Raw genomic sequence first — 21,842 nt, forward strand, 5'->3', positions numbered from 1 at the left:
CTACTTTTTAAATTAATTAATGATTCTCTCTATGCATGTGTGTCTTTATTAGAGTGTCTTTTAAAGGCTCACTTCATTTTATAGTCTGTGAAAGTACTTTATACACATTACAATTGCATGTTTCACAAAGTTGATGTTGCTTTCTTGTCTCAAAAGTTATATACATACTCTCTTATGTTGTTGATTTCGGCCAAGGCAAATCTTTAATATAAAATGGCAGTCAGTCCACTATTCCTAATGGGACTCCTATCCCAAATGGTATAGAGTCTAACTGGGACTTTATACGGGGCAGATCCCCTTATGTTGGCAAAATTTATGTATGGGATCAAAGGGAAAAAGATGCTTTCACAGAGATAAAACAAGCAATAGTTGAGGCCCTGCCATTGTATAGTCCATACTTCAGCAAAGATTTCTTGTTATACACCTTCACTTCCGATACATCGCTCACAGTCGTTTTATCTCAAAAGGATAACCAAGACAGCGAACAGTTGATCTCGTTCACGAGTGCAGGGCTACAGGGATTAGTTAAATTATCCTGCCATAAAAAGGCAGGCTTATGCAATCTATGTGGCGATGAAACATTTCAGGCCTTATTTTCTAAAAAGTCATATTGTTATCTTCATTCCCCACCCAGCAGTCAGATCACTTTTGTACAACAAGAGTTGGGTGAACAAAGAGCGAAGTGGATAATGAGTTTACAAGAGTATGATTTCGTATTCAAGCTAGTTAACATTATTAAAGGCCATGGTCTCTATCAGCTCGTTGCGGAAGCGTCAACTCACTAGAAGAAGACACATCTAGATGAGAACAAGAAATTGACATTTATAACTTTGTTCAAGCTACCCCAACAATGCAACCTCATCAAGATACACTAATGTACGAAAATATCTAGAAAAAGGCACCTTGCCCTCACATCTCTCAGCAAAGCAGAAAAGGGAAATTCGTCTTAAAGCATTATTTTATCAACCAGTTCATGGTGTGCTCTTTCAAAAGCACCATAATGATGCCTTGCGTAGATGTTTAGAATCTCCAGATTCGAAAAGGGTTTTGAAAGATCTACATCACGGAGTCGCTGGCAACTCTCTCTCTTTCTCACCTGCAACTCTCCCTCTGATTCGATTTTCTTTTGCCGAACTTCGACCAGTGAGAAAATCAATCTTACTCGAGTAACTGAATATCTGCCTCTGGTGTGTTCTCCAAGTGCCCATCAAGTCTCTTCTTATAATCCTCTTGTTGATCATTCAATGGCCCAGATTAGATTCTAATCAATGGTTAGGAACATTTGACTTGATCCCTGTCTTCTTCTAGAAGTTCCATCCACAGTTTAGATTAATACCCATTAATTATTTTAATTCCCTAAGTTTAGACTTAGGGTCCCATTAAAAATAATTAATTATTTTAGTAAAACTGTTTCCGGGTGGAATTTCCCAAAACAATTTTTGGGTATTGGAAAATGCATGTGTCTAAGCCTTCCTACAAATTTTGAGGCCTAGAGCACATCCGATGCTACCCCAAATCAACACAACCAGAGGAAAGCCTTCTTGTTATGCTTTGAGGACAAAACATCTCTAAAGGGGTAGCAATGTTATGAATAAAATATTCATAAAAATAATAATTAAATTAATTAATGACCCATTAATTATGAAGGGTCAAGAGTCAAACAATATGAGCATTCACCTTTGTGGCCAGTTAATGCCTATATATGCACACAACCACAAAGGCTTGTAATCACCATTTAGTTTCTATTCAATAATAAGATTACTTATTTACACATACAAATACACACTTTACAATTACACTTTTGCGTACTGGTTCTCTCCTAACTTGAAAACAAACACTCATTAGAGACAATGACCATAGATGCATCACAGTGGACCATTCTTAATTGTTAAGGGGCATCGTAAGACTTCAAACACGGATTGCCTTCAAATACTAACTAGACCAAGTCCCTAAAATTGTTCCCTACCTTGTTAGACGTGACTAGGTAATCAACCCTATTAAGTGCTTGCAGACCCTAAGGGGAGGTGACACTTCCAAGGTCAACCCTTCAATTCATAAGCGTTAGTGACAATAATCGCAACAGAGGGGAGAGACTTCCCAGCTAAGTACCATGGCCAAAGGACCAGTTAGTGGACGTCCACATCCCGAGTGTACAAATGTATGGAGATAGGAATCGTGGAGGCATGAGTTACCCCTTTACTCATCCTACTTTTTCCACCCCTCTGATTCACCTTTTACTTCTTTTGATAATACTTTGATATGGAGCATAGCTCAGGTGTCCAAGCTTGTTTTTTATGATATAGCATTTATTTACCCCTTTAAGATGAGTAAGTGTCTCACTCATTAGGTTTGGGACATGCAAGCATTCCTTATGATGAGATGGAGCATCTAGTGTTTAGGAACCAGGTAATGGCTAATGAGGGTAGAGCTTATGCTAGGAATTTTCCCACACGCTAATTATGTCCCAGCCATCTTTTCCATTTTAACTTTTTTTTCTTTTGTTGTGCACATCTTGTGTTTTTATCTTGCTTGTAGCTACATCAACCTCCAAGAAAAAGTTTTCTAGCCCTAACTCAAAGATGTGGTGTATCGGTGCCAAATCCCAATGAACCAATGATAGTTAACCTAAAGGATGGATGTGATATCAAGGGAAAGGTGAAAAGTGATGAGTATGGCATGTTCATGGATATGCTACTTCAAGCCAAGTTTCCCAAATAGTGACCCTCCTATAACCCTAAGGCCTTAAAGGAGGTCCCACTGGACTAGGGCTGAAGATTAACCCCTCTAATAAGGTGAGAGAACAAGTTTGCAATCAAGATCATTCAATCATCCAGATCGCCCCTTTATCAGTGTTAGAATGCCCATCACATCAAGTAAAAGCACTTATTACAAAATCAATAAAGTACCTGCCAAGTGGTAGCCCACCATCATTCAAGACGAACGCCAAATGGTGAGAGGTGTATGGCCCATGCAAATCGTAGGGGAATGTGGCATATCATCATACCTAAGCAATATGTAGGGCTGCTGGCTGGCTAGCTGTCCAAGATAGGAGAAAAGTTTTCTCCTATGGGGTTACCCACTTTTGGTGAGTAACAAGCACCAACATCAGTCAATTTATATTTTCAGATATCATTTAATAAAAGATATTCAATGTTTGTCATCATCTGCACTTCAATACCATGTGTTTATTTCCAATACATATCTGCTAAGCTACAAGAAAAAAAACAGACTTTCAAACAATAATGGAAAAAGGGTTTTCCTCTCATTTTTGGTTCTGTTTCTAGTATTGGAAATTTTGCAAACTCTTTTCCCTTATTATGGTGTACATAATAAGAGAACATCGCAAGCACATAGAAAATAAAATTGAAAATTCTCAGTAATAATCCATCCATGAAATAGCATTCTTACCTAGGTCTGAAATTAATCCTCAATTAAAAAATATCACTGGTTCTAGTATAACTGTCTACTTAATTTGAAGAAGGATAAGGTGGAGGATCGAGAGATAAATGTAGTTTCTCTAGTAAATAGACAACCAGCAGACTCTGGCATAGTTTTCCCATCCCCAGTTTCTTTTCATTTTAACTGAGCTGTTCAACAGCAACCATACTTAATATTTGTCAGAGGTTGTGCTTAGAATGTCGCGACTAAAAAAAAATGTAAACCCACTTTAAATGTACACATCCGAGCCTTCCTAATAACCATGGGGCTTAAAGCATTTTTAATGGATTGACTGGGGACACATAAAGAGCCAATTCCCACAAACTATATAACTACTCAATGTTACTCTTTTCCTGATTTCGTAACAACTCTAGTTATAGTCAATTGGGTCTAGCCCAAGTGGTTGTATGATGGAGTGTCATACTCCCACCAAGGTTCTACTACCATAAGTGACATGGCAAAGCTTCGAGCTTCTACAAAATCCAGTTTACCCTGAGCACCATCCTCAGAATGAGGGAAAGCACCTGGTGGGTTTCCCCGGAAATGTATTGCATGGAGAAATTTAACCAAAAGAAAAACACCTGCTGCTGTCAATCAGAAGTTCAAACCCACCAACATTAGAAAAAAATATTTTAGAAAGTTTAAAAGTATATCAATAGAAAGAGATCTTTTCGCATAAGTTGTCAAAGATCACGCTCAGAATGTTGCAACTAAAAAAATGTAAAATCACATTAAACGTAAACATCTGGGTCTTTATAATATACACGGGTCTTAAAGGATTTTTAAGGGATTGACTGGAGATGCATATAGGGTCCTTTCATAGTTCCCACGAACTATATAACAACTCAAGGTTATTCTTTGCCTGATTTCATAACAACTGCAGTTGTCACAGTCAAGCAGAAGTTCAAACCCACCAGCATCACAAGATTTTATTTTAGAATATTTAAAACTAGATCAATAGAAAGAGAACTTCTTACGTTCCCAAGAATCCAGCTTTGCCCAAGTCTTCGCTGAACAAATGCAGCAGCAGCAACACTTATTATTGGAAACCGTCATTACTCAACAGCAGTAGGCTCAACAACAAAAGGTGTTCCAGGCTAAAGTGATTTTTTTTTTCAATTTTTCGTTCTTAAAAATGATCATTAATAAAAAAAATGAAAGAAATGAAGTCCATCAGGCAGTGGTCTAATGGTTGAGACGGGGTATTGCCCTGATGATGACACAGGTTAAACTGCTGATGGACTTAGAGCTAATAGTAATTAAGTAGCTCGCAGAGTTGGACAGTTTCATATGCAGCTAAAAAATGGAGACAGTACGAATATAATCCTAACAAAATTAGTGTTTCCCATTGGTCATACATCTCAAGACTTTTAAACAATTTGAATTGGAATTAAACAAAGCACCCAATGCCTCCCAATAAAGAAACAAAAGAAATGGACTTACAAGAGAACTTGGTAATGAAAACAGAATCATGAAACATATAACTGACATTTTAAGATTTTACATACATGTGAAACACCCTTTTTAAAGTTTGCAACCGCCAGATGACTCAGCATTGGAAACCCTTCCTGCCAACTCAAACAACAAAATAGATTGAGGTCCTCTTCTCCTTCACAATCAGAAAAACAAGATGAAGATAATGAACGAAGGTTAGATTTTAAATCCAAATCTGGGAACAGTAATGAGAAAGAATTAAACAACAATTCCTCACTCTTGATTCTGCTCTAAACCAATGAACAGCATATGCAGTACGGGCCAACAAAAACCCCTCTGTAGAATCATCAGAAAGTAATGGATCCCTGCCCATGACAGCAAGCTGCAACCATCCAACAACAAATCAAAGGCCTGCCACAATCTCAATATCTATAATTAAAAGCAATGACTGCATGGTATAAAAAGAATTAATAGCATCTAGATTCTAAACTACATGGAAACAGATAAGATTCATATCTGGGTATCAGGCAACATCAAATATCAACAAATATATATATATATATATAACCATGAACCAAAAACATGGAGAATTAAGATCTCCAAAAACATTTTCCCCAAATTGCTCTTTCTTATTTGAAAAATGCCTTGTATATTTATATAAAAGTACTCACAAACAGCCCCGAGGGTTAGCTCACTTGGTCGAGTCGCCATCATTAAAGCACCTCGCTACTGAGAGGCCATGGGTTCAATTCTCCTCGACGCTCTCGGGGTTATGCTCCATGGTTGATCTGGCGGGAAGTGATCCCTTCGGTTGGGTTTGCCTGGAATTGTGTTTCTGTGGACATAGCGGTCACCAATCTCCAGAGTCCATGAACCACATTCGGAAAAAAAGAATTCACAAACAGCAAATCAAAATGTGGAAAAGTATATGGGATGGATCTTGTTGACCACTACGTGTCAACGACCCATAGCAGTACACCCCCTTTTTTCGCAATAGGGATAGCACCTGATCGATGTGTCCATGTCGTCCAGCTACCATCATCAATCTGACTTCCAAAATGTTATGTAAACCCATTTTGCATGTGTATAATGTAAATAATCTCAGCAAACCCGTGTCATGTATGTAACGACCTAGATAAACCTACTTTTCTAGTGACAATCTCCATTCTTGGAGGTTTTTTGTCTCACCGATCCATTCTCGAATGGTCAACAAATTTTTCCCCTCCAGTCTTACCCCAAAGCTGGAATGGATTTTGTTGTTAGGATCTTAGGCGAGTCCTAGTGTTCTAGATCGAGTCTATGTAAAAGTGATTTGGGAATAATCCTAACTATTTGGTTAGGTTATTTTATGTTGATTGAAGCGAATACTTCTTGATAAACAAAAATATATATATAAATATTTTATTAATAAATGAATTGATAGATGATGATTGTTTAAATTGGGGTTCCTAGCTTATATATCGCCATGGGCACCCTTTGGGGAAGGGCATGATCTTATGATTTGTGCCCTTTTGTCTAATTTAACCTAAAATTAAATAATAAACCTAAAACTAACTAATTCTTTACATAACATTGCCTTCCTCTCGAAAGAATGCTTTGTCCTCAAAGCATAAGTAACAACGGATGTTGTTGAAGAATGATTCACTCTCCCAAGAAGCGTCTTCTTCGAGTAAGTCCTTCCACTTGATCAGATATTCCAAGATGATCAAGGTTCCACACTTTAAAAGGTCTTGGATTAATCTCTCAATTTCCGTTTTTTGGTGATGTGGATATCGGTATGGCTTTATGTTGACAGGGTCTGACCCTGCCTTGACTTCTATTATATGCTCAATTTCCCTATTAGGTGGCATTTTCATAGGTAGGTCTTGAAATACTTTTTCATGCTTCTAAATTAGATCTTGTATCTCTAGTGACTCTTCACTGGTCATATTTGTAGATAACATTTCTAATTGGTGACATTGTACTACATAAGCAGGTGCTCCTTTTCGACTCAACTCTATCATCTGAGATGATGATACAACTTGATTTTCTGGTGCTTGGAATCCGTGTAGTTTGTACTTCTAACCTCCCCATTTGAATTTTATAAATTGTACTTGATGGTTGGCGGCATAAGTACCTAAAGTTCGTAGCCATTGGATACCTAAGACTACATCTACTCCTCCTAACGGTACTGTGAAGAACGGAGACTCTAAATTAAAGTCTTGAATCTGCAAATTGACCTTATGGCATTTCCCCACCTTTTCAATCTTCTTACCGTTAGCTACCATCACTTTCATGTTTGGTAAGGGAAATGAAAAAATATTGAGTCTCTTTGCCACGGTTGCATCTAAAAACTTGCGTGTGCTACCCAAGTCGATGAGAACCACTACGTTGTTCTTTTTTATGTGTCCTTTTAACTTTAAAGTCTGAGGTTGTGATATACCTATCATAGCTGATAATGACACTTGCGGAATACTTCCGTCATCTAATTCTGGTGAGAATTCTGGGGCATCTTCTGTTTCTTCTATGTCATAATCTTCACTGTTTGAATCATTGGTTGCTTCACAATTATATAGGTTCTTTGGTTCTTTTCCTTTAGCACATCTATGTTTGGGGTCCCACTTCTCACCACAGCGTTTACATTTACCCTCTTTTATCCTTTGCATTTCCACATTAGATTTTTCATCCTCACGACGATGTGGTGGAACATATTTATTTGAGTCCACATACTGGGGTATTCTTCGTCTTGAATATGTTTTTTCCGCTTTTGACCAAAATATTGGTTCGAATTTCTTTTCGGCTATTTTTGCTTTTCGTCTTGCTACTTCTATTGATGTAATGTCATGCATCTCAAGTTCTACTTGTAAATGGGTTTTGAGTCCGAAGACGTATGACTGAATTAGACGAGATTCTAATAACCCAGGTACTTGTGTTACTAAGGTTTCCCATTCTTTAGTGTACTCGTCCACACTTCCTTTTGGTCGTAATTTGATGAGTTTTGAAAACAAATCTTCTTCCTTAAAGAATGCATCCTTAAATTTTCTCCAACTAATGACGTGTGTTGTCTTTTTCCACCACATATACCAATTATACAATGTTCCACCAAGACTCCGGTGCGGGGAGACGCGGGTGCGGGGAGACGCACAGGGGGGACGTGTGGGAGTACCCTCAAATTTTAGGGAAATTTCAGGGGTGCGGGGAGTCGTCGAGGTATATATATATATATATATATATATATATATATAAAATTCAAGTTGATATTCATTGTTCATTGTTCAATAATGAAAGCATAAAAATATTAAATAGACAATTGAAATTTGAGTCATTGATCCATCCTCATCATTCATTTTAATACATACATCATTCATATGACATACTCAAGTGACAAGTCTCATTATTGAATTAATTATTATTCATACATACCATGAGATTCGAAAAACAAAAATAAAAATCAATAATAAAATATTCAAATACATTGATCGATGACTCATTCAAATCAGCATTGCGTGGAATTGGAAATGACTTTGGGTTGAAATGAAGTGAGCTTTTAACTTTAAGTTTTGCCTTTCATGTCTTTTAGGTTTAGGCTTTTAAGTTTTAGTTATTTAGTTTTAATTTTAATTTTTTTTTAGACTTTTAAGTTTTAGTTATTTAGTTTTAATTTTAGTTAAAAAAAAAATTAATGGTTTTGATTTTTGAATTTTTTTATTTTTAAGTCTTATTAGACAAATTTAAAGGGGGACGCCCAGGCGCACCCTTTTTGGGGAGTCTAGACTCCCACACTGAAGGGGGACGCCCAGGCACACCCATTTTGGGGAGTCTAGACTCCCACATTGAAGGGGGACGCCCAGAAGCACCCTTTTTGGGGAGTCTAGACTCCCACACTAAAGGGGGACGCCCAGAAGCACCCTTTTTGGGGAGTCGTGGGGAGTCTAGACTCCCACACTGGGGAAACGCACCCCCTTGCGTCTCCCCAAGACTCCCCAAAAAGGGTGCGTGGGGAAACGCACCCCCAAGAGACTCCCCGTCCCGGGTGCGTGGGGTGCGAGGGGTGCGCGCACCCAACCCTGGGGGACGCGTCCCCGTGGAACACTGCAATTATATGCTTCCCCTTCCATTTTCATGGATGCGTGCCTGAGCTTTTCGTCATCATCATTGATGTCATATATCTCAAAGTATTCTTCTACTTTATTTATCCATGCAACATTGTTTTTTTCGTTCCAGTCGAATTTAGGCATCTCGACTTTTGCCCTTCGCTGGTATGTCGCTAATGGTTGAGTGAAAAAGGGGTGTTGATTGGTAAAGGTATCCCAGAGTTGCTTGTTTGTAAGAGTTGCATTACTCACTTCTTGGTGGGGTGTCGCTGATTTTTTTGGGGATTCAGCTTTTTCATGAGAGTCTGTTGATTTCGTTGAATCTGATGAATTGTGCTCTTGATTTTCTTCATTTTCTTGTAGTAGTTGTGCGGGTGTACAATCCATCTTTTTACACAGAAGTTTCAGCAATGTTAAGGTCTCTCTGAGATCTGATTTTGTTTGGACACGGTTATTTTCCATCTTTATTTCTATTCGATTTGTCGTATCTTGAAGTTTTTTGATATTGTCAGCCTGCTCCTCAAGCTTGATCTGGAAATCATCTAATCTTTTATTGACCTCATCGTGGTTGCTATTTATCTTATGCTCTGCGTCAGTCAATTTTTTCTGGAAATTAGCCATTGTCATTGACATTGAGCGAGTATGTGGGGGCGTGTATTTATCTGCCAGCTTAAATTTTTTTTTTAATTAATTAAATTGACGTTATATATATAACTTATATTAGATTAAGTTATATAATTTATATAACTTAGATAGATATATATATATATATATATTAATAATATAAATATATATTATATATAATATATATTATATATAATTAACTGGAACAGTCACGTAGATTGATAGACTTTTTGACGGTTCAAAATTTATGGAATATTACCGCCAGTGTTGATAATATCGGTATCGGGAAAATATCGGCGAGGGTCCAGAAAATATCTTATCGGCAATATCGGCGAAAATATCGGCAAAATATCGGCAAATATCGGCAAGCATAAAAAATGCATAATATATTCATTTTTTTCAGATTTTTAAACATATAAAGCAATAACAACATGAAATAAACACATTGGCACATAAATATGAAGAAAACACTGATATATATCATGTCAAATAGAAATGATAAGTATGTGATAACACTGAAAACTTTTTACGGTGCTTCTTACATCCAGTATGTCTTGTGTTGACCCCTTTTATTGGACTGCCATTAACTTCAAGAGAGTCTGCTATTGTGATCAGGTTTTCTTTGGGGTCTTTATGATGAGTCTTTGACCAAGTTCCTCAATATTAAACTGGCATAACAATAGCAGCACTTTTATCATGTAATGGATGTACAACTTGTTATACATGAAGATACATGAATTCATAATCTGTTTACTAACTTGGTAACTCAGATCTGGACATAAGCTGTGCCTTCTTTTGCATATATTACCAGTAGATACTCGGCATATCCTTTCATTTATTGGAGCTATATCAATGGAAATGATTTAAGTATCCTTGTTTTTCCCTTTTCATTTAATGTCGCTTTCCTCATAAGGATCAATGTCTACCCATATCTACAGGCACTAAGTTATATCCAATAACAATTAATATTCATGACTCCGTTGCTTTACTGTTAACCTATGTAGCAATGCATTTTAGTATTTACTATTTACCGATGATATCTTGCGAACTATATCTTTGTCTCGACTCCTGACATATGTTTTAAAAATTTAAAGTTTAAATTGTCATTTTATGCAAACCAATGTTTTTAAAACCGGAACCGGTGACCGGACCGATCCACCTAATGAACCGGTTTACCGACCGGAACCGGTCTAACCGGCACTGGTTTGGTCTAAACGAACCGGTTTTAAAAAAATACATTAAATAATTAATTTTTAATGAAACAAAACTATTTTTAAGATGTAAAACCATGATTCCAAGCCAATAGAGACAAAATATGCAAAGTTTGCTCATTTATATACCATGTAAAGGTGAATACATCAAAATGGCACCGAGCGCAATACATATCATCAACAAAATAGCAAAATACATAACAAATGAGGCTCTAAATGGCCTATAAAGTCCAAAAACATTGCTGCAAGCTATGAGGCCATTGGCCTACTACAAGTCTACAGTATACACATGATCAATCATCAAGTTCATTACCACTACTAGTAGTAGACACAAGATCATCATCAGGAGCTACATAGACATCATCTGGTTCAGGGTCTGAGGATGCCTCAGCCTGATTTGCAACCTCAGTATCAATGCCACCAATGACAATAGAAGTGGACCTAATGGAAGCACGAGTTTGTCGACCTGCATGACTAGTGCCTTCCATTGGTTCCTTGCCTTTCCTTGATGCCGCTATTGATCCTGGTTCTGATGCCACCACATAATCTGCTTCATCCCCCGCCAAAGCCATGTCGATATCAAAATCAGCCTCAAACACAGGTTCTTCAGTCTCCTCCAGCCATTCTGATGTTGGATCAATATCGTCCAACACAATGGGATCTAGATCAGGAGTTTTTCTTATCATTTGGAGCTCTAATTGCATTTATTGTTTACCCCCAAACCATGAAATCCTGAAAACCATTAAGTCTGCTGAATTTTGAGTGAAATCTAAAATTCTAGTTTCTCCATATGAAATCCAATGAAGTCGAAACCACTCTCAAACATCCTGAGTCATTTCATGGTAATGTTAAAAATTTAAGTAAAAGGATGAAAATGAAAATTAAAGGAAATGTCACTTTTACTTTAAGAATTTAACATTACCATTAATTGCCAACATTGTTAGGGTTGAAACACCCTTAGTCCCCCCCCAAAACCCCTCAAACACAGTCAAAAACATGTTTTTTTAACTTTATGGTGGTTGTGCCTAAAACCGGCTAACAAACCGGCCGGTTTTGTCCTAAACCGGCCGGTTTTCACCGGTTAGGGCCAAAAATCGGGCAAATGAAGGGTCTGACCGGGTTTTTAGGCCGGTTCAGACCGGCCAGCTAGCTAACCGGCCGGTTTGACCGGTTACCGGTTTTTCTGAGCGGTTTTTAAAACTATGATGCAAACAGCTTTCTTGTTATATGCGGCGTTGGTTGTATCAGCGACTATAGTTATCATTTTCCATTTTGTTCCATATTATGGTCCAACTCATATTATGGTATACATCGGTGTTTGTTCGCTTATGGGATCTCTCTCGGTATGTCTTGAATCTCGGAATTTTTTATGATGAAAAACGTGTTTATAACTTTATCCCATAAACGAGAACTTTCAATGGTCAAGCAGCGGTGGAGATACTAAACAACTACGAGGGAATAAAGTTGAAACTATATTACTTAATACTTATATGGTTTCTGTCTACAGTTCAGCTTCAAAAAACGAAATGTAACACTTGTCACTGGCAACGCAGACAGATAATGGACGTGCGGGCAGCCAAATAATGGACGGGCAGACAGATAATGGACGTGCGGGTTGGTGTCGGATTCAAACCTGTTCGTGGCAGCCAAACCCTCCTTCGCAGCGTCTCCAGCTCTCACAAAAACGAAATAAACGAAATGACGTGAAACAATGAACTGAAAAACCAATTTAAACAGGCCGCCGGCGATATTTTCTATCGTCTCGCGATATTTTAGAAAATATCGCCGAAATATCGCCAATCTCGCGAGAAATTGAAAACAAGCAAATATCGCGATTTTTCGGGGGCGATATTTCGGCTCGCCGAAAATATCGCGATATTTGCGAATATCGCCGATATTTCGGCGATATTATCAACACTGATTACCGCAGACGTGGTCAATGGCAACATATGATGGTAAGCCGGACGGTGGTAAGATGGACACGGCGTAATGACAGGAAACGGACAGAACAGCAGACTGGTGCGGAGGATGTCGGCGGGGACGGGTGTGCAAAAGACTGCGGACGGATTGCAGGGACACGATGTGAGCCGGCAGCAGACGGAAGGGCGGAGCAGCGATGTGGACGGGGGTTGGAGGTGTAGCGGACAGACGCAACAGTGAGCGGGGTTTGCGGATAGTAATTGGACAGCGGACGATGAAGGGTACGCTGATGCAGTGGTGATCACGAGCGGGTGGCCAGCGGACAGGAGCAGAGACGCAGGGTTGAATGAAGAGCGCAAGGCGGCGGGGATAAGGAACAATACAATGATAAGGTGTTGATAGTGGTTGATGGATTAAGCGACATGGCTGGCACGGAGTGGACTGGCGCTACTGTGATTGAGACAACATTCGAGAATGTCCAAATAGTGGAATGGTGCACTAGACCGGTTGAGGAGAATTGGAGGTCATATGCAGCAAGAAGCCAGCGATCGAACTCGCTCTGATACCAGATGAAGCGAATACTTCTTGATAAACAGAAATATATATATATAAATATTTTATTAATAAATGAATTGACAGATGATGATTGTTTACATTGGGGTTCCTGGCTTATATATTGCCATGGGCACCCTTTGGGGAAAGGGCATGATCTTATGATCGTGCCCTTTCATCTAATTTAACCTAAAATTAAATAATAAACCTAAAACTAACTAATTTTTTACATAACATTGATTTGGGGTAGCATCGAATGTGCTCTAGCCTTGAAAATTGGTGGAGAGGCTAAAGCACATGAGATCTCCAAGACCCAGAAATAGTTTCGGGAAATTCCACCCGGTTAGAGAGAGATTAAAATAATTAATATTTTTAATATTGTTCCTAAAGTCTAAACTTAGGAAAATTAAAATATTAATGAGTATTAATATAAAACTGGGTGAAAATGTTCTAAATGACATGGATCAAGCCAAACCTAATCTTAGCTGTTGATTAGAGACTTAATCTCAGTCGTTGAAGACTCAACAGAAAAAGTATAAGAGGAGGCTTGAGGGTCAGTTGGAAATACACCAAGATTGATCAGTCAGTTCGATTTTCAGGAGCGAGGTTTGCTGAGAAAATTCAAACAAGTGATCTGTTGCAGTGGGGCAGTGAATACAGTAGCAGAGAGGCAAAGATAGTACCGAGAGCATCAACACAGAAGTCGGGAGAGAGTTGACGCAGAGCTAGCTAGAGGCCACACAGAGGTAGCCAGGAGCTGTGCAGAGCCTGAGGAGGGCCAGCATGGGAGACGCAGAGGCTCCAGAGGCTGACGCAGAGCCCCGAGAGGCTGACGCTGGGCCAAATAGGCTGATGCTAGCCCACAGAGGCTAACGCAAACCCTAGAGGCTGACGCTGGGAGATTTCGTGGGGCAGATTGGAGCTGATATCTGTCTCCAATTAAGAGGTACTACTGCCGAGGGCATTCTCTGTTGGGTGAGCCATTTCTGGCACCTAGATTGTATTATGAAACTGCTTAATAATAAAACCCTCTGATAGCTGCACCGGTTTTCCCGCATTGGTTTTTTCCAGGGACATTAGTCCAAAAATAACTGTGTCACTTGTGTTCTTGTCTCCTTCAGTTAATGATCTGTATGTCTTGATACTGTACTTGTATTTATTTTCAGTATTTACATGGTAAATAACTTGTTAAGTAAATGAACAAGTAGGAAGAAATAAATCAAATAGTACATGAAGAATTTTTTATGGATAGACTTAGAAATTCCAACATTTTATTACAAATTGCTTGGTCTGCTAGATTATCTTTGTGTCGCAGAAATAGGTAGTCTGCGAGGGTCTATTACAAATGGGTTTTCCCCCTTATGATGTAAAAAATATGAAAATCATGATATAAAGTGTCTTGAGGGTTGGAAAAATAATTTATCCCCTCATAGATTAATTAATTAAATTTTCTGACCAAAAAATTAATTAAAATTCTAATCAAGAAATTTAATTAATTATAGGTCCTAGGTAAATTTAAATTCTCCGAAGACAAAATTCGTCAGTCTTAAAAAAATAAATTTTAAAAGGTCCCGGGACTAAGGTAAATTAATTATTTTGCTAAATTTTAAACCTTTAATCCCTGGGGATTAAGTCAAAGTCAACCTTTTTGGGAAATTAACTCAAAATTCTATTTTCGAGTTAATTAAAATGCATTTAATTAAAAATTTCGAATTTCTCCAAATATTCAAATATTTCGACGGATGAGATTAAAAGAAATTTTAATCTTCATCAACAGTCGAGATTGCTTTGAAGAGGATCACTCAAGCTAGCCATTGGAGGATTTATCTTTAAATCGGAAGTCATTTGTCAATTGATTGATCCGACCTTTGAGTCGTGTGCTTAGCTAAAAGCTCTAGTGTAATCTTTTTCTGGATAATAAAGAAACACTTTGGGTTTAATTTCTGCTGGTGTTACTCTTCATGTGAATGTTGTAAGATTTTTTTTTCATGCCTAATTTTTTCTAAAGCCATTGATGACAGCTTCTAAAGGGTGATTTGAGTACAGGTATCTTACTCAGTTGTTGGGGTTTGAATAATAATTTAAATTTTGAACGTAATAGCAGGTATCTCTATTTGTCTAAGTTTTATTATTATTTTCTCGCTCTACTTTTAATGGATGAATCGAGTTTTGTAGGGAAATCTTGATTTTAAATCCTCGGGCATTAGGAGAAGTTTTCAGTGGGACCAGCCAACTCCCGATTTGTGTTTCCTAAAGAGCCCAACTAAATTAGCTTCGGGCTTATCATAAGATTTTTTGTGTTGGTGATGCACAAAGGGTTTCGAGTTAGCACCTCATTTAAAATTTAAAAATCTTTAATTTCTTTGCGGCATAATGGTAGATTTGGCTACTTAGAGCCTTCAGTTTGTAAATATAGTATTTTTCTAACGTGGGCTTTTCTGGGTTTTTAATTTCATCATTGTATATATCTTTTGGGTCTTTTCTCTTCGTTGTGCAGCAGCAAATTTGAAGGAGAATTTTTTATTTGAAACCAGATCTAGGCCCTGGAGGGTAAGATCTGGCCTCAAAACCATTTTGCAGGGGTATTATTCCAAGTTTTTCCAGTTTGAGGGTTTCAAATTTCCTGAGAATTTTATAATCTGAATCAAAAGAATATATCATTTTAATAAAAAAAATTGGGAAATTCTTTAAGGTTTTTAGGCTACCATTTTTGGCTGCCCTTTTATTTTTTTTCTTCCTCTCTGAATAAAAATTTCGAATTTTCTTTGTTGCCTAGGGTTTCTCCCCATCCCTGCATTTTTTTTCTTTTCTTTCTTCCTCCCACAACCTTCTTTTCCCCTGCGTTTTTCCTCTGCTCCAGCTCTCAGTTTCCTCCATTGACCTGCAAAATCATTGCTCCACCTCCCTTCATCTGCGTCCTCTCCTTCCTTCGTTGCCTGCGTCCTCCTTTCTCCTATCTTTTTTGCTGCCCGCAGGCATCTCCTCCTTCTCCCTGCTCCGTAACCCCTCTCCACATCGAACTCGCATTACCGTCTAATCCTGCTACCGCCTCATCGAAGCCCTTCTCCCTTGTCACTGCTTGGCCTGCAATTCTTCCCTTGCTACCATTGGACTCCATACATTGTCGCTGCCCTCTCAACCTGCACTGCACACATAGCACTACAATTCGACTTTTTCTTTTTATTATATCATTTGTATTATGTGTATGTGTTAGGTTTAGGTCTTACCTTTTGATTTTTATTTTAGGTTAGTTTAGTTAGATATTATGATTTGTTTTTTATTTCGAATTTTTTTTTTTCATTTTAATTTTTTATGACTTTGTGTTTTGATTTTTTTTTTTTCATTTTTGATTTCATTCAAAAAATATTTAAAAAACATTAAGAAATTCTAAAAAATAAAAAAATTTAAATTTTGGTGACTTTGATTGCTAATGAAATAAATTAAAAGCAAAACTTAAGGTTTCATATTTGAAAATTTTTAATTTTTAATTTTTTATATGGCCTATGGCCCATAAAAAATTTAAATTTGATTAAGGTCTTTTGATTTGAGTTTTTTGGTCACATTAAAAAATTCATTTGCCACATCAAACTTTGCTTCATAAGCTTAGCACATTAAACTTACCTAAAGGATAATTAAATTTTTAATCTAAAGTTCCTTGGTGTCTTTTGTGTTAAGTGTAAAATTTTAAATTTTGTGGTAGTGATTTCTCTATTGTCAAGTGCGATTAATGTTTTAAAATCATTGACTATAGGAGAAAGATAAATTCTTCTAGATCTGGGGTTATTGAAGAAAATCATTTTTAATCTAGAATCATTGCTTAGCAGTTAATTTTCATAATTCTTCATGGGATTTAATTGCTAATATATATTGCAGTTTTGGGTGTTTACATTTAATCATCATGATCGTCACTTTCGCCACATTTATAAATTGCTCTGGGTAACTTGTTTTTATTTAGTCTATGGTTAATTGAACATAAGGCACTGGTCTAAAATCATTTCTATCTTGTTGTTGTGTCTTATTTGTATTAATTGTTTGATCTATCCATCTCAGTTAACCAGGACTTGTTCTATATTCTACAAGTTGTTCATCCTTAAGTCTCCTAGAGCTTGTGTTCCACAGGCTATCTTCATCCATTCACCTTAGGGACTACCCCCCTTGACTTGTTTAGGAAAGAGCCTAAACGGAGTAAGGATTCGAGTGACAACCCTTACTCTAACCGTTGTCGCGGTGCCTTGACACTTTGTGCGACAACATTTTTTGGCACCGTTGCCGGGGATATTGTTGAAATTTGGTACCGGAGGACAGGTGGTTCCCTAAGGCTTTGATCTTTGGCCTAGGGAAAAGTGTCCAAAAGAATTTAATTTTTCTCCTAAAGTGACTTTATAATTTTTATAAAGTCAAATCTAATTTAAAAGTGACTTTAAGTGATAAAGTTACTAAAGTCTAATTTTAAAGTGACTTTAATAAAGTCAATGTAAAATTAGAAAAGAAAAGTGACTTTGGACATAAATGACTAAGTGGGTCTTTATTAAAGTGGGGTGAATTAAAAAATAGAAAGTGAGATTTAAATGAGCATTTAATCTCAGCGCTAGATCTCAATCTATTTCAGCCATTGGATTTAGGGATTCCCCAAAAGTCACTTAGGGTTAGATTAAAGAGGAAAAGGAGGAAAAGGTCATTAATTCATGAGCAGATTGAGAGAAGGAGAGCAAGAGAGCAAGGGAGATTTCTGGACAGTGAAGAGAAGGAGGCAGCAGCTTAGCACACATTCCAAGGCAGCGTTTCAACAAGTCCGTACAGCTGAGTTAGCACACAGTGAAAGGCAGATTTTGGGCACGATTTTTTAGAAAGGCCGTACAACAGTTTTGGTTCAGATTCCAAGGAGGTTGTACAACAAGTTAGCATAGAAATCGAGGAGCAGAAAAATCTGAAGTTTGCTGGCACGTTTTTCAAGGGAGGCCGTACAACAAGTGGCTATACCTTGGCACGCTTTTCTAGGCAGTCCGTACAGCAGCGTTTAACGCTGAAATTTGGGCACAAAAATCGAGGAGGCCGTACAGCATTTATTGTTGTTCTGTTTTATTGTTTGCAAGTTTTTTCCAGTGCGCTGTGAGGCACGGAAAACGAGATAAGTTGTAAAAGTTTGCTTGCTGATTTTTTTGCTGAATATTTCTCTCACTGTAAAAAGCATTTTCCAGAAATAAGAAGAAGCTTTCGAACTGGTTTTCCCCAAGAGTTGTAGGGGGTTTTTCCAGGGTCACCTTGACCAAAAATCACTGTGTTTAAATGTGTTGAATGGCTGTTTCTATGTGCTGATATTTATTTCTGCATTTCCAGCGTTCTATAATATTTCTAGAATTTGTGTTTTCAGCAAAATTTATTTTCCAGTTGTTGAATGTATGGATATGGGAAAAGGCATTTAACTATTTTGGAGAAATAAGGTGAAACTAAAAACCGGGGTGGGAAATGAGAAATTTCTACATGGTATCAGAGCTTGAGTGCTGAAGTGCAGTTTGGGACAGCAAGAAGAAAAATTACAGCCTGCTGATTTTTCACTCAGAAAATTCCAGCAAGCTGATTTTTCACAAACAGCAGTTTTATCTTTACTACAGCAGTGCTATTTTTCAGTTTTAGGACAGCAGGATGTCATTGGGATTGAGGGTGGAGGATAGGTTGGATGGGCATACCAATTACAACGTTTGGAAGGAGAGAATGCAGAGTATCTTTGAAGAGGTAGAAGTTTGGGACATTATGGTGCATACCACACAGAACCCTGTTGTTGTGCCTACTAATGCTATTCAGTTGGCTGCTTATAATAAAAAGAACAACAAGGGTAAGAGACTGATTCTAGACGGAGTCAAAGACCATTGCATTCCTCATGTGAGAGGAAAGAGAAATGCCCATGAGATGTGGACAGCATTGTCCAATCTCTACCAGAGTACCAATGAGAACTGGAAAATGGTCCTGAATGAGAAGCTGAAGACCATTAAGATGGGGAATGATAGTGCAGCTGGATATCTCACAAAAATTACTAATGTGAGAGATGAGTTGGCAGCAGTTGGAGAGGTCATTCCACCCACTTAGTTGGTGCAGATTGCAGTGAATGGCCTAGCCCGTTCATGGATGAACTTTGCTGATGGGGTTTGTGCACGTGAGACCCTTCCCACATGGGAGAGGTTTTGGGATGATTGCATTCAGACAGAGATCAGGAAAGGTCAAGTTGTGGCAGCCAAGCCAGTTGAGCAGGATGAGGATGTAGCACTGTTGGCAGGAGGCAAGAAAGGCAAAGGGGAGAAGCAGGCTTCCACAAGCAATGGTGGGGGCAAAGGCAAAGGTAAAGGTAAACAGGGTAAAACATAGAAGGACTATTCCAAGGTGAAGTGTTGGAATTGTCAAAAGATGGGACACTATGCAGTTGTGTGTGCGGAGAAGAAGAAGAAGAAGGGGAAGAACAAGAGCTTGGCAGCGTCAGCAGAGGTTGAGGACTTTGCAGATCGTTTTGACCGAGAGTTTGGGTTCACTGCGTGTGAGTCCTCTAGTGCAGGATCACCTGGCACACAGGTTCAGAGGGAGCATGCTTTTCCCTCGATTAGCGGAGCATCTTCAGGTATTTGGTATGTGGACAGTGGGGCTTCACGTCACATGACAGGAGTCCGTGAGTACTTCTCAGAGCTTTCAGAGAGTGGCACTGATATAGAAGTAGTACTCAGTGATGACAGAGTTGTTAGAGCAGTCGGTGTGGGGACACTGACATTTCAGAGGGAGTCCAAACCTCCCTTGAAGGTGTCAGATGTTCTTTATGTGCCAGGGATGAGGAAGAACCTCATATCCGTCTCAGCTTTGGAGGACAGAGGATATGAAGTATTGTTCAGGGGAGGACAGGTGTTGATGTATCCCAAGGGCACTCCAGCTGATTCAGCTAGAGTGATAGGTGTACGCCATGCAAAGGTTTACAAGTTTGCATTCCAGCCCCTTTTGGCATTGAGTAGTAGTACCGACAATAGAGCTAGCAGTTCTGAGTTGTGTGAGATTTGGCACCGCAAGATGGGGCATATGTATCATGGAGCCTTGAGGACCTTGCAGGAAATCACTACAGGTGTGCCAGATTTCAGTACTGATCACTTTGATACTTGCAGAGAATGTGCGATGGGCAAATTTGCCAAATCCGCTTTTCCCAGCAGTGACAGCAAAGCAACTGGGCTACTTGATTTGATTCATTCCGATGTGAGCGGTCGGATGTCTCATGTTTCCTTGAGTGGATATGAGTACTATGTTTTATTCATTGATGATCACTCCAGGAGGACCTAGATTTATTTCTTGAAGACCAAGAGTGAGGTCTTCAAGCGGTTTCAGGAGTTTAGAGCTCTTGTGGAGACACAGACAGGTCGGAAGATAAAGTCCCTGAGGTCGGACAATGTGGGAGAGTACATTCTTGAAGAGTTTGTTGACTATTGTGCAGAGGCAGGCATTAGGAGGGAGTTCACTGTTCCTTACAACCCCCAGCAGAACGGGGTTGCGGAGAGGAAGAACAGATCCATCGGAGGGGCTGCCAAAGCCATGTTACATGATCAGGGGTTGCCATTGTTCTTGTGGGCAGAGGCCTGCAACACAGCTGTTTATTTGCAGAACAGGAGTCCGCATCGTGCCTTGGGGCACATGACTCCGGAGGAGGCTTTTTCTGGGAAGAAGCCTGATATTGGTCATCTTCGTATCTTTGGGTGCATTACATACTCCTACATACCCAAGGAGAAGAGGACCAAACTAGAGCCCACCGCAGAGAAGGGTATCTTTGTGGGCTACAGTGAGACCTCAAAGGCCTTTCGGATTTACATTCCTGCACAGAGGAAAGTTGTTATCAGGCAAGATGTGAAGTTCGAGGAGAACAGGACCTTTAGGAGGTCACGGGAGTTAGAGTATCTGGATCAGCCAGACCCTCAGCAACAGTTGAGTCAGTCGCAGGGATCCAGTGGGCAGGGATCAGGAGGATACGGAGGTACATCTATGACGATGTCAGGTCCGTCAGTGAGCAATGGCTCGCCGAGCCAGAAGGGTGGTGCTCCGGGCAGCGTGCAGAGCAGTCCACAAAGCAGTTCACTAGGGAGTCCACTGATGGACAGTTCACACGGTACCTCAGCTTCTACAGGTTCAAGTGCAGGCAGGAGGACAGCAGACAGACAGTCAGGAGTTCAGGCTCCTGATGATGATGAGGAGGAGGAGTTTCATTCTCCAATGGGAGAAGTATGCTCAGGGAAGAGGAAGCCCAAGTGGCTTCAGGACACCTTGAGAGATGCCACATCTGTTGCTGAGCCTAAGAGGCCGGTCAGAGAGAGTAGACCACCTGAGAGGTTTTGTAGCTATATGGCAATGGCTACCAGCATCCTTGACTCTGAGCCTTCTAGCTATGAGGAGGCAGCTAGCCAGCAGGTCTGGAGAGAGGCCATGCAGGAGGAGTATTCTTCTATCATGAAGAATGATGTTTGGGAGGTGGTGCTAAGGCCTTAGGGCAAATCCGTGGTTACTTCCAGATGGCTTTACAAGGTAAAGCATGCTGCAGATGGCAGCATTGAGAAATTCAAAGCGAGGTTTGTGG

The 21,842-nt window shown here is 39.1% G+C and overlaps 1 protein-coding gene across 2 annotated transcripts in view; it reads right to left on the reverse strand.

The window, feature by feature from the left end:
* LOC149198119 (uncharacterized) overlaps positions 1-21,842 on the reverse strand; it is a 364,260-nt gene that overhangs the window by 186,464 nt on the left and 155,954 nt on the right. For both annotated transcript variants that reach the window (XM_089406104.1, XM_089406105.1), the window contains exons 7-8: positions 5,150-5,254; positions 4,947-5,006 (exon numbers count right to left, since the gene is read on the reverse strand). In XM_089406104.1, coding sequence (XP_089262230.1) covers positions 4,947-5,006; positions 5,150-5,254 — 165 coding nt within the window. The remainder of the gene's footprint in view (positions 1-4,946; positions 5,007-5,149; positions 5,255-21,842) is intronic.

Source organism: Pinus tabuliformis, chromosome 2_2, assembly GCF_031772625.1.
Source record: "Pinus tabuliformis cultivar Carrire ecotype Pingquan chromosome 2_2, CPIR1, whole genome shotgun sequence".
Taxonomy (NCBI): Eukaryota; Viridiplantae; Streptophyta; class Pinopsida; order Pinales; family Pinaceae; genus Pinus; species Pinus tabuliformis.